General features: G+C 36.3%; 1 protein-coding gene across 1 annotated transcript in view; it reads right to left on the reverse strand.

The window, feature by feature from the left end:
- LOC116727858 (ELKS/Rab6-interacting/CAST family member 1-like) overlaps positions 1 to 20,941 on the reverse strand; it is a 163,397-nt gene that overhangs the window by 74,594 nt on the left and 67,862 nt on the right. The window contains exons 14-16 of the mRNA XM_032575516.1: positions 14,980 to 15,073; positions 8,163 to 8,309; positions 1,200 to 1,360 (exon numbers count right to left, since the gene is read on the reverse strand). Coding sequence (XP_032431407.1) covers positions 1,200 to 1,360; positions 8,163 to 8,309; positions 14,980 to 15,073 — 402 coding nt within the window. The remainder of the gene's footprint in view (positions 1 to 1,199; positions 1,361 to 8,162; positions 8,310 to 14,979; positions 15,074 to 20,941) is intronic.

A 20,941-nucleotide genomic window follows, 5' to 3' on the forward strand; every position in this document is an offset into this window, starting at 1 on the left:
TTACTCTGATATCCCAAAATAAAATCCATTGCAATAATTGCCTAGCCTGGTTAAACCCAGCCCCTTGAATTACACTTTGCTTCATACTAAGGATCGTCTCTCAACTTTCGAGTCGCTGCTTCTGGAGGAAGTTCATAGAACAGGTGACTAGAACATATTATGCATTCCACAAATGTGGTTTCTATGGAGAAACGGCAAGATGAACTGTTGAAAGAAAGACTAAATAACTCCCCTTTGCAATTTGCCTGACTCCATGAAACAAGGTGCTCAGGTAAGATAGACTAAAAATAAAACTTTTTGGTCAACATGCAAAACAACATGGGAGAAAATATTTTGAAAATAAAATTCCCATTGCAAAGAATTGTGGCAGCAGCGCCAATGCTGAGAGATCATTTTCTTTAACACAAACATGGAGGCTGGTTTTTTTTGAAAACAAGTATGGTAAAATTAGTATACAGAGATGTGCAAAGCTGGTAGAGAAATACTAGTAACCGGTAAATAAGGGTGCTGAATATGTTAGTAGTTGCTTTACAGAAATGTGGAAAACAGGTTTTCAAAAACATCCATAATTTTTCTTGCACTTCACAACTATGCATTACTATTTGTTGGTGTATCTCAAAAGAATCTTTAAGCTTGTTAATTGTGGTAATAAAATAACATAATGCATAAAAAATTGAGAGGTATTGATACTTTGCAAAGAAGTAGTATATGTAGTATATAACTGTATGCAAGCTAAAAGAGGGGAACTAGGTCAGCAGTGAAAAATAACTAATAATTAGTAACATGTATGCCTTTAAATACTGTGTTTCCCATCTCTGGTCCCCAGGATTGACTGCCCTGGATGTTTGAAATGTTTTTCTGCTTCAACAAACCTGATTTAAACTGATGGGTCATTAATGTCCGTCTGTTGAACTTGATGACATGCTGAGAAGGAAATTAAATCATTGAACCAGTTATGCTGAAGCAAGAATACATTTAAAAGTGGAAGAACAAAAAGGTCTAAAGATAATTGTACAGGGGTCCAAAAAGCAACCCAACATCCATCATTTAGTTTAAGCATGAAGCGGTTTAGGTACGGATTTATATATATATATATATATATATATATATAAGTCAGAATGGTGTGTTGGACTTGTGTAATATTTTGATACAAACTGACCTAAAGTGGAAGGTAATGTACTTTCAGCTGGTGAACTTACTTCATCTCCAGAATCTCCTCCAGCTGTTTGCGTCTCTCCTGCCGCAGTTGGTTTAGGTGTCCATCTCGTTCATGTAGGCACTTCTGAGTGGAGGACAGACGTACTTTAGTGGCATCTAGCTCCTGGCGAGTCTTCTCTAAAGCTCCCATCAGCTCCTCCAACTATTTAAAGGGACAACAGGTTTATAGGTGTTAGAACTTCCCACAATAGCCATATTGCTATGTTCTAAAGTGATTAATTTAGTGGCTAAAGCTGAAGCCCGTTTCACCCCGTGGTCTTCATTTTTCACTCATAAGAGTGTTTTTAAGAGGCAAGGTGTCCTAGGCATTCCTGTGTAGCAGTGCAGAGCTTAATGAACTTTAAAAACAGAGCACATTTGGACATGAAGGCATAGGAGCCCGCTCTGTTATCTATTTTTGCCTGTAATGTGTTAAAATTTATAATGAAAAAGGAAAGATGAATTATTTCTGAGTGTAGATGTTTCTTGAACACAATTTCTATCAGTTCTTCCCCAACAGCAGAAAAAAAAATCAATAATTCGGTTTAGGAATATAAAAAAACTTTTACACAGGACAAGTAAATATATATAAATAACTTTTATGACTGCATTAGTCTTCTTGATATAACTTCCAAAGGATTGTTGGTGAGTTACCTGTAGGAAGACCATGGAAAAGGGGATTCAGCTCAACTCATTTATATTATGGTAAAGCACAAAAGATCAGTTTTGCCCCCTCACTGAATGTGGGCTGAGTGTAGTAAAGCCTGTGAGTGCTTAAATGGTTAAGATGAGATGAAATGACAGCATAAACATGGAAATCAATGGACAGTCGACATCTTGAAGGAGGTAAAATTGGCATGTTCAATGACCCTTGGGATGGAAACAACTTTCCCCTCTACTTGCTTCCTTTCACCACTTATTTCATCTTCCTCATAAGTATGGTTCTACTTCAGGGCTACTGAAGATAATGTTCAAGCTCTCAAGTGCATCTCCTTCCTCTGCACACTCATGCCCTCCAGCCATGTGAGCCTGTGTGTCCAAGCAGAGTGCCTGATAGACAGGATGTGACCTCAGGGCATCTTTATCCTAACACAGGAAGGGGTCTAATTGCTCAACAACAACTACTTCACAATAGGATGCAGAACTAGTCAAGATGTTCAGATAAAAATAAAATAGTGTCTCATTATCTTTATTTGACTCTGTTACTTTGAAGATTTATTATACAACAAACCTAAAAGACAGTCGTTTGAAATTTTGACTAAAAGAGATACAAAGAAAAAAGAACCAGAAGGATAGCATTTTGAGGAACAACAGCAGGGGTCAGACATGAAAAAGGCAAAGGGCATCTTTTATGAAGGAGCCAAATCGTTCACACATTTTTTTGGGACACTGTCTATGTTCTCCAGCTTTCTAGGTGTGTTTCACAGATGTCACATAATGTGCTTCCCGATTACTCATGAATATCACGTATGGAACAATATTTCAAAGATAAGACTGTAATCAAATACCAAGAATCTTAATGGAAGAGAAAAGTGAAGAATTTTTATTTCAGTTTATCAATTAATCACAACAGTTCCACCGTATGATGTAGATAAACATGTGGCTGTGTGAATTTAAATTATGGTAAACAGGAAAAACTGTCTTAATACCTCTTGAACTTTTTTCACATTGTGTCAAGTTAAAAGCACAACTTTCCCTGTACTTCAGTGGGATTTGAGGTGACAAACAAAATTAAAGTGGGGCATACTTATGATATGGAAGAAAAGTGGCATGTGGTTTTTAAAATTTTCTCAAATTAAAATCTATGCAATAACTTCACTTGAAATTAGTGAATAAATAGAGTCAACGTGTACAGGCCCAGCCCAAGACTCCATGGGGCCCTCAGCAAATTTTGTTTGGGCGTCTTCTATTCCTGTAATAATGTGGATTGCTGCAACCAACAGTCATATGATTAGATCATTCGCACACCTGCTATATATTTATTTTACCTCTGACAGTGCTGTTTACATTATATCCAATATCACTAAGTGGTAGTAAAAGAAACAACAAAAAAACTAGCATGCACTGGACTTAAGATGGAATACATACACACATATTCATGACTTATTTTGATTAAATTAATTCTTTTAGGTGTAATTCCAAGAGCTAAAAGTTAAATTTATACTGAGTCTTTCTGAGAATATGGACCAGCAGTGAGCTTATTCTGTGCCTTCAAATAATTTTGACAGTGCTTGTGGTGAAGATTCACAACTTATAAATTGATGTAAAAATATTGTTTGTTTTAGCAACATAAATTATCATGCTCAGCAGCAAACACATCTACAACTACAGCTTAGAGTAGTCCATTGAAATATTAATCCAGCAGCCATGTAGCCTGAAGTAAAAACATTTTGTTAGACAATGTCAAACATTGACAAGTTTTGCTTATTGTTATCAAACTCACCATTTGGAAGCCAAAAAGCCTTGAAAGTATATAGGGCCAACAACGAGAATCAACTCGTTTAAAGTCAAAACTTAAGTTTCACAAAAACGCTAGCATAAATGTTTGGCTGTTGAACTGGATCGTTCGAGGTCGCTATCAAGCTAATTTTCTATTAGCAGGTCCACACATTGTTCTGATAAACATTATATTACCAAGTCACATGCAAACATACCCTTATCTTGGCTTTTTTTTTTCTATTGTTCCTCTTTCTGTTCTCTCCTCCTGAAGGATAAGTCCGTTTTTTCGAGATAGTTTTGTTTACACCATTGCTTTGGAGATTTGGATGCGCACTGCACATTGCACGGCAGCTCAAATTACCGGTGAAGCGTTACCTACCGCGGCCACGAGGGGGCCCCAAGAGCAATAATTATTTTTTTTTCCTTTGGCTCATATAAGAATGATTTCTACATGTTTACATATATTATTGTTAAAGAAAATCACAACTTTATTATAAAATTGTGCGTTTTTGTTAAAATAATCACATAAAAATCATCACTAAATAAAAAACAAATTAAAAAAACATCATTACCACATAGGGGCACCCTTAGTGGCCCCATAGCCCTAAGCCGCCACCTAGTTTGCTTGTGCCTTGGCCCAGGTCTGGATGTGTACATAATTCAATCTCAGCAGATAGCTCCACAAGACCGGAAGTAATTTATTCCAGAAATGTGCTACCTTGGCAGACAACCAGTAGACAGCACTACATAGCAGCAGCATTACGAGCAGCTTTACTGATTAATTATTATTTTTAAATAAATTATTTTTTTTTCTTTTCTCTGCTCTTCAGAAGAACCAGTTCAGTGTCTAGCAATAGCACATCTTTAAAATATAGTGAACAAATAATTTGTGTTGCCCAGAGCCATACAATGATGATGATGATGTGTTGATCATGTCATCAGATCACATCGTCATCATTGTTATATATCTCTAGCATAAATTTGACCCATTCCCCCAAAGGCTCCTTCTATTGCGCACATTTGCCAGAAATGGCAAAAAAGTGTTGGTAACAAGATGAAAGCTTGAGTATAGGCAGATGTGTAGTAGGAAAATGACCCGGAACAAATAACAAGGGTCACAATAGAATGGTTCAGATCAAAGCTAATTCATTTGTGATGATGAACAAGTCAGAATCTATACATTAATCTACTTGAAAGTTTGTGTAAAGACTGGAACTTTGATCTTTACAGACCTCTCTTTTGACAAAGTCTGAACTATTTTGCAAAGAAAAAGTAGCTAAAATATAAATAGATAATGTGCAATGTTGATAGAGATTTGCCCCCAAAATAGTTGCAACTGTAAGTCAAAAGTGGTTCTACAAAGAAAATAATGAATCCTTTTATTCCATTTCAATAAAACATAGTGGAACTGATGTTCCACCATGTGTCCATAGCATTAAATCCCAAAGAAATATAATGAAGCTTCTGTTTGCAGCATAGAAGAGTATAAAGAGGTTTATTTTACAAAGGTTTTTTTTGCAGGCCTCAATGTAAGCAAATACACTCTTTTTATCTTGAAAGTCAAGGTTCACACATTTAACTTGATGTAGATATACCTCCACGACTGTCAGTTTTTAGCTTTTCTCCTGCCAGTCCCTCATTAGTGCACCACCCAGGGTGGTTGTCATTGCACAATCACATTATTAATAAGAAATACAATGAATTTTAGGAAAAATTAGGGACTTAATCTGCTTAGGGGTGATCCTATGCGTGCTAATTTAGCTCAACTTCAAGAAAAGGCTCTCCAACCAAACTAAGGCTGGCTAAGGCTAGTACACTTTAGTTGATAAGCTGATTGAGAGCTCAAAGGTAGGGACCAAATCCCTCTGGTGCATTCATGCCATGTTCCTGGTTCAAAGGCCTAGTTCAAACGCCAAAGTGGGAAATCGACAGAAAATGCATTGGGAAGGCATCGCGGACATAATGGCATGAGACAACTTAAGAAGGCCAATGGGAAAGAACAAGGATGGATGGTAGAGGTGATTTCATGAGAAAGAAAAAAGCTGAAAGGGGTAGAGACAGAGTGAGAGACTTAAAGGATTGGGGTGTGAAGAAAAGTGACCTGGGGCATTACCCATGTTACATTTCATCAGGTCAGGCTGACAGAAGATTTTCAGCTCATTACACATCATGAGACTGGTTATTCTGGGACAGAGGGAAGAAAAAAGAAGAAAATCAAACAAAAAGGGAGGGTGTGAGAGAATGTGAGTTTAGTAGGGCACTCTGAAACAGTGCCAGGGTCAGGTGGTCTTTCCGACAGACGTGATTCGTTTTCTGTTCTGTAATCACGTTCCTCTCTTTTCTTTCTGAAACATTAGAAAAATGTAATTTATCAACAAGCAGTGAGCATCAGAGTCTGGGCATCTATAGTGAGATGGATGCCTTTAACTTTTTAACATTTTGTTGGACTACAATCACAAGTTACAATGTATGTTATTTTTATTATTATTTTGTGTGATTAATCAAATTAAAGTAGTGCATTATTATGTAAGTAGAAAAAAATGAGATATTCTTTCCAGAGTTTTATTTTTTTGTTTCTTCTTTTTACTAATAAAGATATTAAAAGTGAAATAAACTTTTGTTCAATTGGTCATTGCTTTTTGCTGCATTTACAGGCGCCACTTTTGGGACTATGCCTCGATCAATGCCCAACATGGTTTTTTATTTTATTATGCTTTACTTTCAAAACTGCTGAAGCTCAGCAAATTAAAAAAAGAACATTTGTGAATTGAGGTCTGCACTTTCATAGAGTCATTTTAACATTAAATATTTGCTTTGAGGTAAACCATTCTATTGTAGCTTTGGGTGAATGTTTAAAGTTATTGCCCTGGCAGAAAGTAAACCCCTTAAACCAAGTCAAGTCTTTTATAGCTGCGACAGACTGGCGACCTGTCCAGGGTGTACTCGGCCTCTCGCCCGGAACGTTAGCTGGAGATAGGGTGCAGCGCCCCTCCTGACCCCACTAAGGATAAGGGTGTTAGAAAATGGATGAATGGATAGATGGAAGTCTTTTATAGTTTTCTTTCAGTGAAGCCTTATTGATAGTTTTGTCTATTCTGCTTCAGATCTTCAAAAAATAAAATAAAAAGAGAATTCGCAGAACATAATGCTTACACTGTCATGTTTTATTGTGATGATGGTCTGAAGGCAACTAGATATTGCCTAGTTTAGAGGTATTTCTTTAGGCTTCACATTTACACACTAATATGTGTTGATCTATTATTTACATCTGCAATATGTCTAAGTGAAGAAGTTCAAGGTTTAAGAGTATTTTTACAAAGCACTGTAAATTACTAGTGTGACTACATGGCTCCTTATTTTCTTGATGTCTAGAAAAGTTCTAAAATTGTGTAAATAAAAAGCAAGTTGACTGGGACTTTTGAAGTCACTGGGAGTTAATGTCTCACAATTCATGCTCCGTCTCTTCTTCACATGAGTTAACATGGTTAAAAGCTAAATAACCTACTTCTTCACATGCAACAAAGTTCCTCAAAACTGCTTTTCATTTCTTTCCGACTTCTCAGTGGATTAAAATATTGTTTAATATACACAGTATCCAGGCTGAACGTAAGTTGAGCGTGAAAGTACGCAAACGAGGAAAAAGCAAGCCACAGTTAACATTGGCTCTGGCTGAATCTTCTAAACTAAGTCTGACCTTCTCTAACTTGGCTCTGCTGTCGACCAGTTCTCTTTTTTCATGTTTCAAGCTCTGGTAGAGAGTGTGCTTAAAGAAATACAGACATATTTCTACCTCATAATGTTAGTTCTAGTTTTAACCACCGTTAGCTCTCAAATTACTTGTGGCACTCATAAGTAATGCAAGGTCATTCTCATTCAAATGCACACTCACACCGAGAGGAAACATGCTCCCTTGCCCTGTTTCTTTTTCCCACCGCAGACACACCTACACTCACACGCACACTCAAAAGCACACACATTCATTTTTCTTTCTTTTTTTTATTGCCCCACATTAAAATGTAGAGCAACCAGCTGGCAGTCGGAAAAATAGACAAACAGCAGGACATGCATGTTTAAAAAAGGCAGACCAGTCTGCAAACCTAAAGTCGGTTTGCTGGAAAAATACATATCATATTTTGCATACACGCGAATGAACCTCATGTTCAATGTGCACATATTTCCATGCAGACACATTTTACAAAGGAAAATGAACCCAGACCACTTTGATTATTCCAATTTGATTATTTGCTTTAGAATTTCAGTTACGAGCAAAACACGACAAAAGCTTATTAAAAAAATAACAACAAAAAATAAAAACCCATAACTAAAAATTATTTTGCCGTAACATACTATATCGCACAAAAGAGTTACGGTTCTCCTATTAGGCTGCAGATACACATGTAACCGCAAGGGGGGTGTTGTTAAGTTCATGACACTAACTAAGTGGCTTTTGAAAAGATACTGTACATGAGGCTGTGTGCATTTATAGGTTTGTGGTCCACCATAAGTGTGTGCCCCATCATATAAACCTGTCTTTGGGCCTGAACACGGGCGGCTTCCTCCTGCGCCCAAAGGGCCTCCCTATGGGCCGAGGTGTTCATGGTATCCCTCAGAGCCTTCTCCAGCTCCATTATCCGCTCCGCCGTCTCACGCATGGCATCCTGGGAATTGCAAAGCTTGACGTGGAAGAGGGAGAAGAAGAGTAGGTTTCGGAAAAAAAAGATGCAAAAGCCAAAGACAGAAGTTTTGTTTTTTTAAATTGCTTTGAAATTTGGTCTGAAATTATTTTGAGCTCATTTTTCTGCAACATTGGTTAGTAATGCAGAAATCATTTTACCAGTCATTTGAAATTTGTGTTAGCGCTAATGGTTGATTGGCTAATAAAATACTGGAAAAAAAAGAAAAGTTTTCTGTCTGCACTTTTTTAGTTTGGGAGAAATTTAGCAAGAGTTCCACATTCATTCTTTGATATATCCTACTCCTATCTTTTGATAATGCTTTGTAAACGGTCAGTTCCAGACAAGAATTCTTACATGTAAAGAAATGCTTTCTCACAAAATCATCTTTTACATATTAAATGTACCATAATTACATGTCGTTGAGAACAGAGTCAAGAATAAAACGATGTCACACAATGAAAATTTTCCACTATGATAAAAACCCCTAAGTACCTAATCATAACTGGATATACTCTCAGCAGAGTGTGTAATTCTTTTCTCCATATTTCTTCACCCATGGTTAGTCGTAACCCAACCACAACATACGGTAAGTATTTTCCTCCGTCTTCTTTTTTATTGACAAAATAAAAAGAGAGTGATTTTCATGGTCTCTTCCAGTTTTTATTCCTCAGCCACATTTTAGACCTTTGAGTAGACTGTTTGTAGCAGATACAAACTGAACCACCAATTACAAGAATAATACTGTTACATGTTGGCTGAATATTTTTATGCACTTCTGGAAGTCACAAGTTAAGAGTTTTATGTCTATTGGTTCAACAGCAAACAAGTACACAAACTTCCAGGGTAAAATTTGCAATTTTGTAATTGTCACAGACAAACAAAATAAAATAAATAAATAAATAAATACAGATAATTACAATTAGCTGCTGAAGTAACTCTTCAAACTGTAATTTCTGATATCTTGCTGAAAGTTGCACTCACCAATCCTAAATTAAGATCACCAGAACCAAAGTGGATAAATGGGAATAATCTGCTACTCCACAATCTAAATTTATGACATTTAGTTGTTAGATCACAAAAAGAACCAGAAATCGGCACATAAAAACATGATGGATACTGTTTTGCAGTTTTAGTACTAGTGAAAGACAACTGCAGAAAATCTGTAATAATTTTCTCGCTTGCTCTCATGTAAGACATCTGACTTGTGAGTGTGGATGTGCAGATCACACTGTGGGCTTCCACTCAGACAGTTTGTGTGTGGCCTGTTTGACACCTACGGTGAGGGCAAGAAAATGATCCTTCTCCACACTGGTTGACGGAACCGTGAAGAAAAACCCGGAAAAGAAAAAATAAACCACCTGATTTTTTTTTCACTTTTTTACTTTCTCATTGATTTTTAAAGTGTTGATTTGCTTTTATGTTCACACGTTCACACTTTTCTTAAAGCGGCACATAAGCCTTGCTGTCTTGCGTGGATGAAGAATCCTGAGCAAAGTGCAGCGGTTTCTGTCCAGGTAAGTTGAATGACAACTAAAATGTCTGAAAGCTCTTGGAAACAGGCTAAAATAAAAATGTTACCAAACATGACAGTTTCATATCTGGTAAACTGAGCTTATCCCTCCTAATGGATATGTTCACAACAATAGCCTACGTATGCAAATGTGATGTATGTAGCTCAAATAGCAGTGCTATGAGAAAACACGTTCTTGGTTTGGTAGCAAGCAGAGCATTTCTTTAAACAGTACCATAGGTCACACATGAGGATTCAATTGTAATGGAGTCTCCAGATGTAGAGAAAATCATTTCATGAGACATTGCCAGGAAAACACAAGTGGGGTGTGAATGCCTTATCACTTGCCTCTAGCAAATACCAAAAAATACTTTCGATTAGTTTGAAATCTTTTTTAACTCATTTATAAAACTGATGTATCAAACTGTCAGTGATGATAATGATAAACCTTAAAGCTGGTAAAAACAAAAAGTGAACTTGGGCTCTTCTTTTCAGCACACTACAGATGGAAGTAAGCAACATACACCCGCACACACACACACCCACACATGCCAACAAGTGTTGTATGTGTCAGCAGTTCAAAACTGTAATTGGTTGTGATGGACGGGCAGTAATTCGATGCACCAAAATCAACAAGGGCCAGTCTGACCCCACACAACACCCTGAAGCCTGCACACACTCATGCATACACGCCCCACTGAGAGCGGGCTGCCACCACTGGATTTCTCAAGTGCAACCTAACCAGAAAGCTGTGTCTGCATATGTGTGTGCTGGCACATGTACAGTGCGTGTATGTTTTATATGTATGCGTCAAAGTGTACAGACATGTTTAATGAGAGTTTTGTTAGTAACAAGAGAATGCTGCTTTGAAAAATATATAACAGAATTTAGAAAGTTGTAAGAATTATTAAAATCATAGTTTGTGCAGAACCAGTCATCACCTAAAGCCCTTGGGAAAGATTATTATGATTCTGGCTCTTTCTGGTTTGATGGAAAGATTGCAATCACTTTTATAAACTAGTGAAGAGTGAGAAAATACATATTTCCAGCAGCTGTGAAATTAGGATTCCTTGCTTCACATTCATTAGCACACAGCGCGTGCAAAATCAATTTCCATATGTGCAAGAGCAGAAGAATTTAACAGGAAAAGAAAATCTAAGTAAAGCAAAACCTTATAATCCATGAAATAACAGTTGTTTGATTTTTATTATTATTATTTACTCCAACAATCTACAGATCTTTAAACAGATTACCGACAGGTGTTGTTGTCTCATCACTGCAGATAAAAGAGAAAAAAGAAAAAAAACACTGTGCAAATGATTGAAATTAATACTTCCGATGTGTGCTTTCTCTGTGTTTGCAAAGTGCAGCATGGTGCACTGGAGACAATGGAGCGGAGAGATGTTATCGGTTTGTCCCACATAAACTGTCCTGAAATGACAGGGAGACTTTATTTGTGTGTGTTTACCCTTGGAGCGTGCTATGTTCCTGATGGAACCAGAGATAAAGGCAAAGAAGAAAGACCGCATGGGGAAATAGACAGAGGTAGTGGCCGTAACACAACTTTAGTGCTGGATCAAGCAAAATATGCAGCGTACAGACTGCACTGAAAGGATCTTTATGGATAGTGGCCTGGAAGATGCTATGTTTAACATACAGTTTCCCACATGAACTCTTTCTGCACTGCAAATACTGTTTCCCTTAGACTGTGAATATTATTCAATGTTAGCCAGACCCTTTTATCTTAGATAAATAATTCATGAGATTCTGGTTCTTTTCCTGGCAGTTTTAAACACACAATGATTAATCTGTTGCATAAAAAACAACTAATTTGGGCCTCCTATCTTTCAGACCAAACACAGCTACTCTTTGTCTAAAGTTCTGGCAGAAAAAAAATATCATGAAACAGTTGATATAATTTACGGTTGATATCAGGGTAAAACAGTTTTGAGCCTAATTTTAAAGTACTTCATTGTTCACTTGTTAAAGCGATAAACCACTTACAGCAGATTTTAACTTGGTTCTTTCAGGATGACCTTTAGTACTATTAATATTAATCAGAGCATTGTTTCACCTTTATCAGTCTTGCTATAATATCTCGGTTTTCCGAGATTAAACACAAAAAGTGGAATGAGCAACAGCTAGCACACAGGTTCAGCTTTTACAGTTAGAAACTAGTGATTAGTCCTTAAATCTGACAGTAGCGGGGGACTCAGAGCTGAATCGTCAAAGATACATGAATATAATTACAAGGTCAGACTTTTACCACCTGGAGAACATTTCTTGAATAAAATAATGAATGGCTCAACAAGCTCACAAGAAACTCATCCATGCAGCTGATCCAGTACCCTGCTGCTTGAGTCCTCACTAAAACTAGGAAAGTAGAGAAGATGAACCCCAAAAGGAACTCTAAAGTGTGTACACTGGCTAGGAGAATAGACTTTAACATAATCCTGCTAGTTTGTAAATCAGTGAACGGCTTAGCACCAAAATACATCAAAGACCTGTTATTGTTTATCAACCATCCAGACCAGGTCTCCTGTTTCTGATCTATTCTGTATCCTCAGAACCAGAACCAAACATACAAAAGCCGCATTCAGTATTTATGCGTCACTAATCAGGAACAAACTTCCAGAAAACTGCAAAACAGCCAAAACACTGAGTTCCTAAACCCTCACCAATTTAGAGTTGTCTTTGATCAATAATAACTGAAACAGTGATCAACATATTTGGTGTATATTTGATGATAATTATTCTTTTGTTGGCATTTGACAAAATGCTTTGTTGCTTGTTTCATAATTGGTTACTATGTTATGTTTGAACTAACTTGTTGCTGAAATGTTCTATTAGACTTAAATAATTTCCCCTCAATAATGATAGGTCATAAATGCCTTACTGCCATCTTAATCATATAGAGTGATTTATTCAAATATCAGTCTGAGCCATCATTGTCACAAAGGGTTAATACTTTGCTATTCTAATTTGCAGAACTAAGAGTTATGAAAACATCACTAATGTGCCTGTCTACGTGAACTGTTTTTCTGTAAAATTTTGCTCTAATTTGAAATTCTTGTTTCTAACTGTCTAAAGCTTAAATCCCCTGGATCCAAAACATATCTCAGACCTTTTATTGTGATTTGTACTTTCCTGACCATTTAGATCAGAGCATGTCTAATAGTTTCCAGATCACAGTTTGTGGCAAATTAATGCCAGCCCTCTAATCATTAGGCCCTCCATTTGTAGAACAGGCACATTAAATATTCATTTACGTTCCACAAACCCCTCGTAACTTTCCTCTCTGTTAAATTCTTGTCAACAATTTATGTTTTATAACTAACAATTATGTTTATGCAAGAGAACAATTGTTCTCTTTGCTGCCATGTCCTCGACTTTGATGTATTTATATTCTGTCATCATCAATATTAGCATATAAAATTTGACAGATGCCTACAATTTTATAGATATTACCTGGGCTAATTTGTGATGTCCCAGATGCAACTCCTTTTTCAAAGAGTGATTTTTGTTTCAGCACTGATGGTAAAGATGACGCTGGTCTTAACTTTGCTTATATTTTACACAGTCGTTCTAAATTTAACTCATAGTTTTCTAAAATGAGCAAGATTTGTAACCTTTTACAAGTGGATGAATCATTCAAATAATGTGTTATTTTTGGCTGTCGTATAGTTACTTGTACACTGTCCTAATAGATCTGCAGTAGCCTGTGTTGCTGTCTAAAATTTGAGGATATAAAATTGTGATTTACTTGCGAAAAGAGTCTGAGGAACATTAGCTATACCCCCAGAGGTGGTCCTATCCAGTTTGCCGCCCTGGACGAACAACATTTCAGAGACCATGTCCATATAACGCCCATTTCAGAAATCGCCACTGCGTATCCCCATTTTACGAACAAGAGATTAGAGGGAGAGTGGAGGGCTACAGATATTCTTTGTGTGATTCTGTTATCTGGTGGAGTGGAGTTTCTTGGAAAAAAAAAGAAGAAAAAAAGCCATCCGTGAAGGATAAGCGGGAAATGATTAAATGGTGATTTCCTTCTGTAATGCGGATTAAAACAGATAAGAAAGCCTAATTGATCAAATAAACTGTTTCTGTGTATTTGGCGGTGTGTAATTAAACAACAAAAGCCACATTTTTGCTATCATTTAGATATGCGGTTCAAAAAGTGATTTAAAAGCTGTCTTGTTAAAAAAAAATAGCTGTGTTTCATTAGCTGATTTTCAAATTCCTCAAAGCCTGTCATCAACAAACAAATTAAGCAGTACATTCCTGAATGCCTCTTCCTGTGGTATAAATGAGTTTATTACACTTAAAGTTTTGCTGACAGTTTAGGCTAAAGGTTGTCTTAGAAACTGGAACAAAAAACAAAACAACAAAATTGTTATGTCTTTGGATCTGTTGTCAGCGAACAGGCATATAAAACAGCTGCCAAAGAGACGGTGGGACATAATTGGTCAATGGCTGGAATCTGAAACTGGATATGCTTTAAAATTAGTATTTCCTTTGGTCAACAACACCATGAAAATCATCTACAGCTGGCTCGTTGTCAGCCTTTACAATGCTTTGGATGGGGTCTGCCAGCACACACAGGGACAAAGAAAAAGAATGGAACAGTTCTGCTTAAAGAAAGGGCCCTGTTCTGTGCTTGCTTGAGGGAGTATAGAGGCTTACTTCATTGGCCCTCTGGGAGTGAATTGACATGACTGCACTATGTAGTGGTCTCTCAGCAGATCTCCCCAGCCCAGAATAAAAGCATGCACCAAGTAATGCATGCAGGGAGAGTAAAGCACCTGACACAGAATTAGATACCTAGTTTTTACATCAAAAATGGTGCATTAAACTCCTGACAAAAACTGTTCTTGATTATTCCCACCATATAGTTTATTGTGTATTTGTTGTACTACGGACTGATATGTCCTAAGATAAAGCATGAAAAAGTCTAAAATACCTTAGACAAGCCACTGTCCAAAACAAATGACTTTCCAAGTGAATGACTTGGAAAGAGATGAGACGTAGAAAAGCAAGAAACAGCTGTTGGTCCTGTCATGAATCATGTAACATAGTGGTATGATAATGTGATGAGGATGTTGTTCCGACACCACAAATGAACTCATTTGCACACATACATAATGTCATTCCAACCTGTGATAAAGAGTGTGGATGTCCATCTGCCAAGGCATCTTTCCTCATCTCGCCAGGCACAATCTGCTTCTGGATATTTGGAGACTTGATTTGCCTTCGAGCAGAGAAAATAAAATAAAAAAACAACCAGTGATGAAAAGCTGGATGAAGAAAACAAATTAGTACAATTGTTATGTGGTAATCATTATGTAATAAAGTAACGCACGTTTGGTTTCCTTGAAACTTTTATTTTTCCTGAGCAAGCGTAAGGATTTCTTACAGTGTGCACTTACAAAGTTTAAGCTTGTTAGTTTATTTATACTGTAGGTCTATATGTTAGCATATGCAGTAGCCTTTGGTTTGTACAGTAACAGCTTGATAACCTTAGCATCAGTTAGGTTAAGGTATAGACACAGTCAATGGATGGACTGAGTCCAGATTCGATTTTTTTTAGGACATTGTGTATTAGGTGTATTATTTTGAAAATCTTTCAAAGAACAGCAATTAATAGAGCATTTTATTTATTTTATTATATAAAATAATATAAAATCTCTATAAGACTACTTATTTGTTCAGATTTGCTACTACAGCCAACAGAACCAAAAACATTTTTTTCTGGAAGGAAGTCTCCAAGCTTAGTTATTTCATTTATAGCTAAGTGGCAGTAACACACCACAAAATTACACAAATTCAAATATTATTAGAGAGAAAAAATATATAAATATCAGGACTTTATTACAGACAAATGTTTCAGAGGCATATGCAGGACTCACATTTATGGACTGCAGAATGCAAATCATAACACAGCAAACTAAAAGACGGTCAAACTGTATATTATATCGGGAGAGGCTGATGTCAGGGAGACATCACTATGAGCAGGGTTGACAGAGTGTGGCTGGCTATAACAGAAACACATTAAATAAAGCATAGCCTACTCTATAGGACAGCAATATTAAAGAAAAACATCAAACGGGTTAAAAATGCAAACTTGTTTTTGTTGTGGCGTTTTAATCTATACATTTCTACATTTAAATTAGATCTGTGTGTCTTTTATTGTGTCTTGAGACATCAATTGCCATAATATAAATAAGCGGAATTGTATTGAATTTCTGTCAAGGTAAAACACAATCTACCTACTGTTTTGGAGAGTTCAGAGGAGAGACTTAGAGATTTGTTCGGTAAGCCCTACTGTTTTTGAAAGACTGTTATTGACTCACTCCTCTGTACAGAGCTGAGTCAGGTTTGTAGTCTACCTTGTTTGCACACACCTTTGCGTTGGCCACTCATAAATTTTGAATTTGTTGGTCTGATTCAGTACTATGGCTATACATATTTGGTTTTTGTTCTGGGGCTAATACACTTGCATCAAACCAAGAGAACCCATGTCCTTCCTGAACAGTATGATGACAGGACATTCCCATGCTGTTTATTCCTTCTATTTATTTGTATTTCACCTTAATGTAAACATGCTGGCCTTGTCAGAATATACAACCTGACTTTTGTAAGGGACATTTTCACTTGCATATACAATAATTGTTTTAACAGACGAGTGAGGCACCTTCAGGCCTCTAAAACTTAAGCGACACAATAGAAAACAGTGTTTAATGTGTAAGAAGCTCACAAAGTCAAGACACGATCATTTAGGCATTTTATCAAAAGTCATTATAATCCTAGGTATCCTTTTATTCTTGCAAAAAGAAAATCAAAATAATTTGGACAATAAATTAGACTAATTATTATACGGTAATAAAAAGGGCCTAACCTTTCTGTACAATACATATGTAAATAACTTCAAATGTACCGTATATGAAAATACTTTTTTTATAGTTACAAAAATTAAACATTATTGCTCTAAATTGTGACCAGATTTAAAAACACGTTGCTTCATGTGCACAAAGGTAATTTTATTTTTTTATTGCAATGTTTGCACTGTTATTGTCATGCAACTAAACAGCTGAGCCACAGTGTAGGCAATAAATCAGGCACAGACAAAGGTTCTGTGTGTGTTGACTCATTATGGCTTGGCAGACATGAACAAGACAAGACTCGACTCATAAAGGTATAATGCTTTGATGTAAATCTTTCAACAACAACAAAACAAAATATATAACCCAGTGTTGCAAGTATGTGCACCGACAAACACACATTCCTGAAAATCTAACAGTGGCAGCAAACTTTGTTTCTAACATAAACTGATGCTAAAATGGACTTGGTTTTACGGGGATATTAAATAAAGGTGTACTTATTTGGCGCAGTGTTGTTTTCGTAAGTTTGCCTTTTTTCATCAAAATGAACTTTTATGAATCAGCTTGTTAATGCAAATGTTGTTTTTTTTCATGAAGAAAGATTGTTTGTCAACTGAAAATGCTGAAAGAAGAAATCCCTAAAAAATTAAACAATCGCTTCATAAAATGAACTTTTATGAATCAGCTATTTAATGCAAAAGGTTTTTTCATGAAAAAAGATCATTTATCAACTCAAAATGCTGAAAAAAGAAATCCCTACAAAATTAAACAATCAATCGCATGTCATTGAGAGTATTTATCCTCCTTCTCCCAGAGAGTTTAGGGAGTTTCTGTACAGAGGAAAGAGCCAAAATCCCTCCAGAGATTTGTAGGCCTCAGCTATAAGAACATGTCTTATAGCTGAGCTTGTCATCAAATGTTTTGCACAGCCATGTTTTACTCGTCACTTCCAGCCCCCTGACTGGTGGAAATATGCACCATTCCACCTAAGGCCACGCAAGGGTTAAGGATATACAATTTACAATGTTGTTTATTAACCCCACATTTCTGGATTAGAATTTTTTTTAAATAGTATATGTTTTAGATATTTTGATTATATACACAGAAAAGGAAAAAATTATAATAACAACAGCAGAACAAAACTTATACAGCCCCGATACAAAAAACCAAACAGGAGGCACGTACATAAATTATAGCAATTTATTGATTTTTTTTTTTTTTAATATTTTGATCTTCAATATTGTTTCATTAGCTCTAAGTTGAAAAAACATCATAACTAGAGGTTTGAAAACATCAGTCTTACTGTAATTAATCTATATAATAAGTTTCACATATTGAAACATTTCAAAAATATTTTATGTAGATGCATCTATATGACCAATTAATTAATAGATAAAGTGCTTTTTTTTCCCTATAAAGCTGACAGTGACAAATTAGTGCATAAGAGAACCCTCAAGCCATACAAACACACTGTGACCAAGCAGCTGTTAAAATGTACCGCATTATTATTCTACATTCACACTGCTGTGTTTACTCTGGGCAAAAGCTACAAGAAGCTCCCACATGTGGGCAAATATTTGCTGTCACAGCTTCAGGAATGATGTGGGTATGTGCTGTTGTGTGCATGACTGATGTTGCTCTACAATTAGGGTGAAGTCTGGCAAACAAGATGCTGTATTCATTGCCTCACTCAACCTTGCCACACACAACAGCATTTTATTGAAAACTTTGTTGTAAGAAATTACAACAGACAGCTCAGCATTTCTGATAATGTTTAAATCTCACGTTAGAAAGCCACACATTAATTCACCTCTTTTCGTGTTTGTGGTTAGTGTCTTTAGAGTAATTAAGAGTTACACTAAAGAGTTACTTAAGAGTTACCTTATTAACAGCTGATTTAAATTTGGTGAGCTTTTATTCCTGTTCAAATTGATAACAAAAACACATTCTCAATTTTCTTGTGCACACATACAGATCAAGAGAGAGCTGCTCAGATAGATTTAAATCACTCTGTTTGTTTTTATAAGCTTAGAGGCATATCCATGAAGAGCAAAGTTGACACGAGGGCATATCAGCTATCACAAACATAACCTCTACTGGCACAGGTGTACAAACTAATGGCCATGTTGGTCCCGTTTGATAGCCGATATGCCCCTATATTTCTGTACAACATGAATATAAGTGTTTTGACCTAGGTGAAGGCAAATGAGGGCACTTAGAGTCAGGTATACAGGCTGGGAAGGGTGCAAGGGGATGAGGGAGGATTCAGAGTTTATTACTAAAATAAAGCACATTTTTCATGTGTCATTGCAGAGAAAAATGAAGAAAGAGCAAGAGAGTAGCAAGCACCTATTTCCCTGACCTCAGCGTAATAAATAATGTTTTACACTGCCCTTTTCTTTATTCATCTGGAGAGCTGCACATATACGCTTTCCAACACAAGCAGTTTCATTTTCGGGCTGCCAAAGTAAATCATTTAGTTCGACACCTCAAACACACTGCTTCCATTTGTGAAATCAAAGAAAATTTGGGGAAAATCAGGTAAGATTTTCTGAAGATAATTGTCAACCTACAGGATTCTGGTTCATACTTGGATACAATTTCTAGATACTTGAATGTACTTCATTTGTCTGTTCAAATAATTTTGTGCAAGTAGAAACACCAAGTAGACGTTAAGCCATCAAGAACTCTTCAGGAAGGAGACAAAATGCTTTTTTAAGAGAAAGAGATGTACAAATCAGCTATGCCATATGTGAAAATGTAATTGTTCCTATGTTCAATTCTGCTGAGCTTATCAAATGAACTACTCCTCAGTCCAACACTCCTAAGAACGGTTGTAAGTGACAGATGCAAACGTATTGTGATAACATGCTAAAAGTGGCATGACGGAGAGAACAGGAGCTTCTTAAAGAGACAGAGACCAATTTCAACGTGTCGCACTTGGCAAACTGCAAAGTCAAATTTATTTCATGTTTAATATAATATATGTACCACATTTTTATAACATCTCAAGGTAACATAGTTACTTGATTGTGTTTTAAACTAGCACTATGTGCCTGGAAAATACATAATTTAAATCATAGAAGCTTGATGTTTTAAAGTCACTTTACAAGTGAAACTGCCTTTTTGTGCATTTGTGTCTACCCAGAGGACAACAGTTAATGTTCCCTTGAACAGAAAACAGTGGCATCACTGTGGCTGAGGAGTTGCCAGCAGCAGGAAATTGTGCTCATAATTCAGAATCATATTATTAAGCAAGATTTAGCTCAAAGGAGAATAAACTTTTACATAGTTTTTCCATTTTAAATGAAGGTTTAAAAAGAACATTTTATTAGAAAATATTCCAATTTGTATTTTCCACCAAATGAAATTTAGTCTCTTCTACATTGCCTTAATAAAGCCATGAAAGTTTATTAAGGTGCTGGCAGTTATGTAAAGTAAGTATAAAAAATATTCATGGGAAAAGAGTGAAAATCTGCAGGATAAATAAAGTTGTTAGGTCAAGTTAACTGTGGGAATGTGTAGTTTGATCTAGGATACTGGCTTTTATGCTGTTCTGAAAGGTTGAGAGTTTCTATTTGTGAATGAACAAGTGAAGAAGAAAAAGCTTAAGCTTAAGTCTCTATATGTTTAAATACAATAAAGTTAATGTGATGATATAGATTGAGCACCATTTTGTTAAAACACACCCTTTCTGTTGCAGGTGTGCAGGTGTGACATGTTTATAGTTCTGAAGGAAATATGCAAGTCAATGCTAATCCTAAAATGGATTCTTAATCTGCACCAACACCTGCAGCAGAAACACTGTTTACAAATATTTTCATGAACAAATATTACAAAAAGAAACTTTCGAGGTTATGTGTGTTTTGGCATTCAGTCAGGTATTACTGCATCTGGTGTTTGATTATAATCACAGGAAAGAGGCCAAAAGTTGTATTTGTGTGTTTGTGTGAATGAAAATTGTTGTTTGTCAGAATTTGTAAGCCACCAACTACTAATTTCTTCCTCATGTGGGACCCTTTGTAAATTCCCCTACAATGCATACAACTCACAAGCTGACCATTGGCACTGCTATACACACATTCCCACTGATATTCCCACAAGCACACCTACACACACACCTCCCTTTTTCTTGAGCCCTCCCTCACATACCAGAGTGCTTACCCTATATGTTTCTGTGGCAGGGTGAGACTGAAAAGTTGATTTATTTGAAAAGAGGGGGTTTATTTTAATTAATT

The sequence above is a fragment of the Xiphophorus hellerii genome, chromosome 1 (assembly GCF_003331165.1).
Source record: "Xiphophorus hellerii strain 12219 chromosome 1, Xiphophorus_hellerii-4.1, whole genome shotgun sequence".
Taxonomy (NCBI): Eukaryota; Metazoa; Chordata; class Actinopteri; order Cyprinodontiformes; family Poeciliidae; genus Xiphophorus; species Xiphophorus hellerii.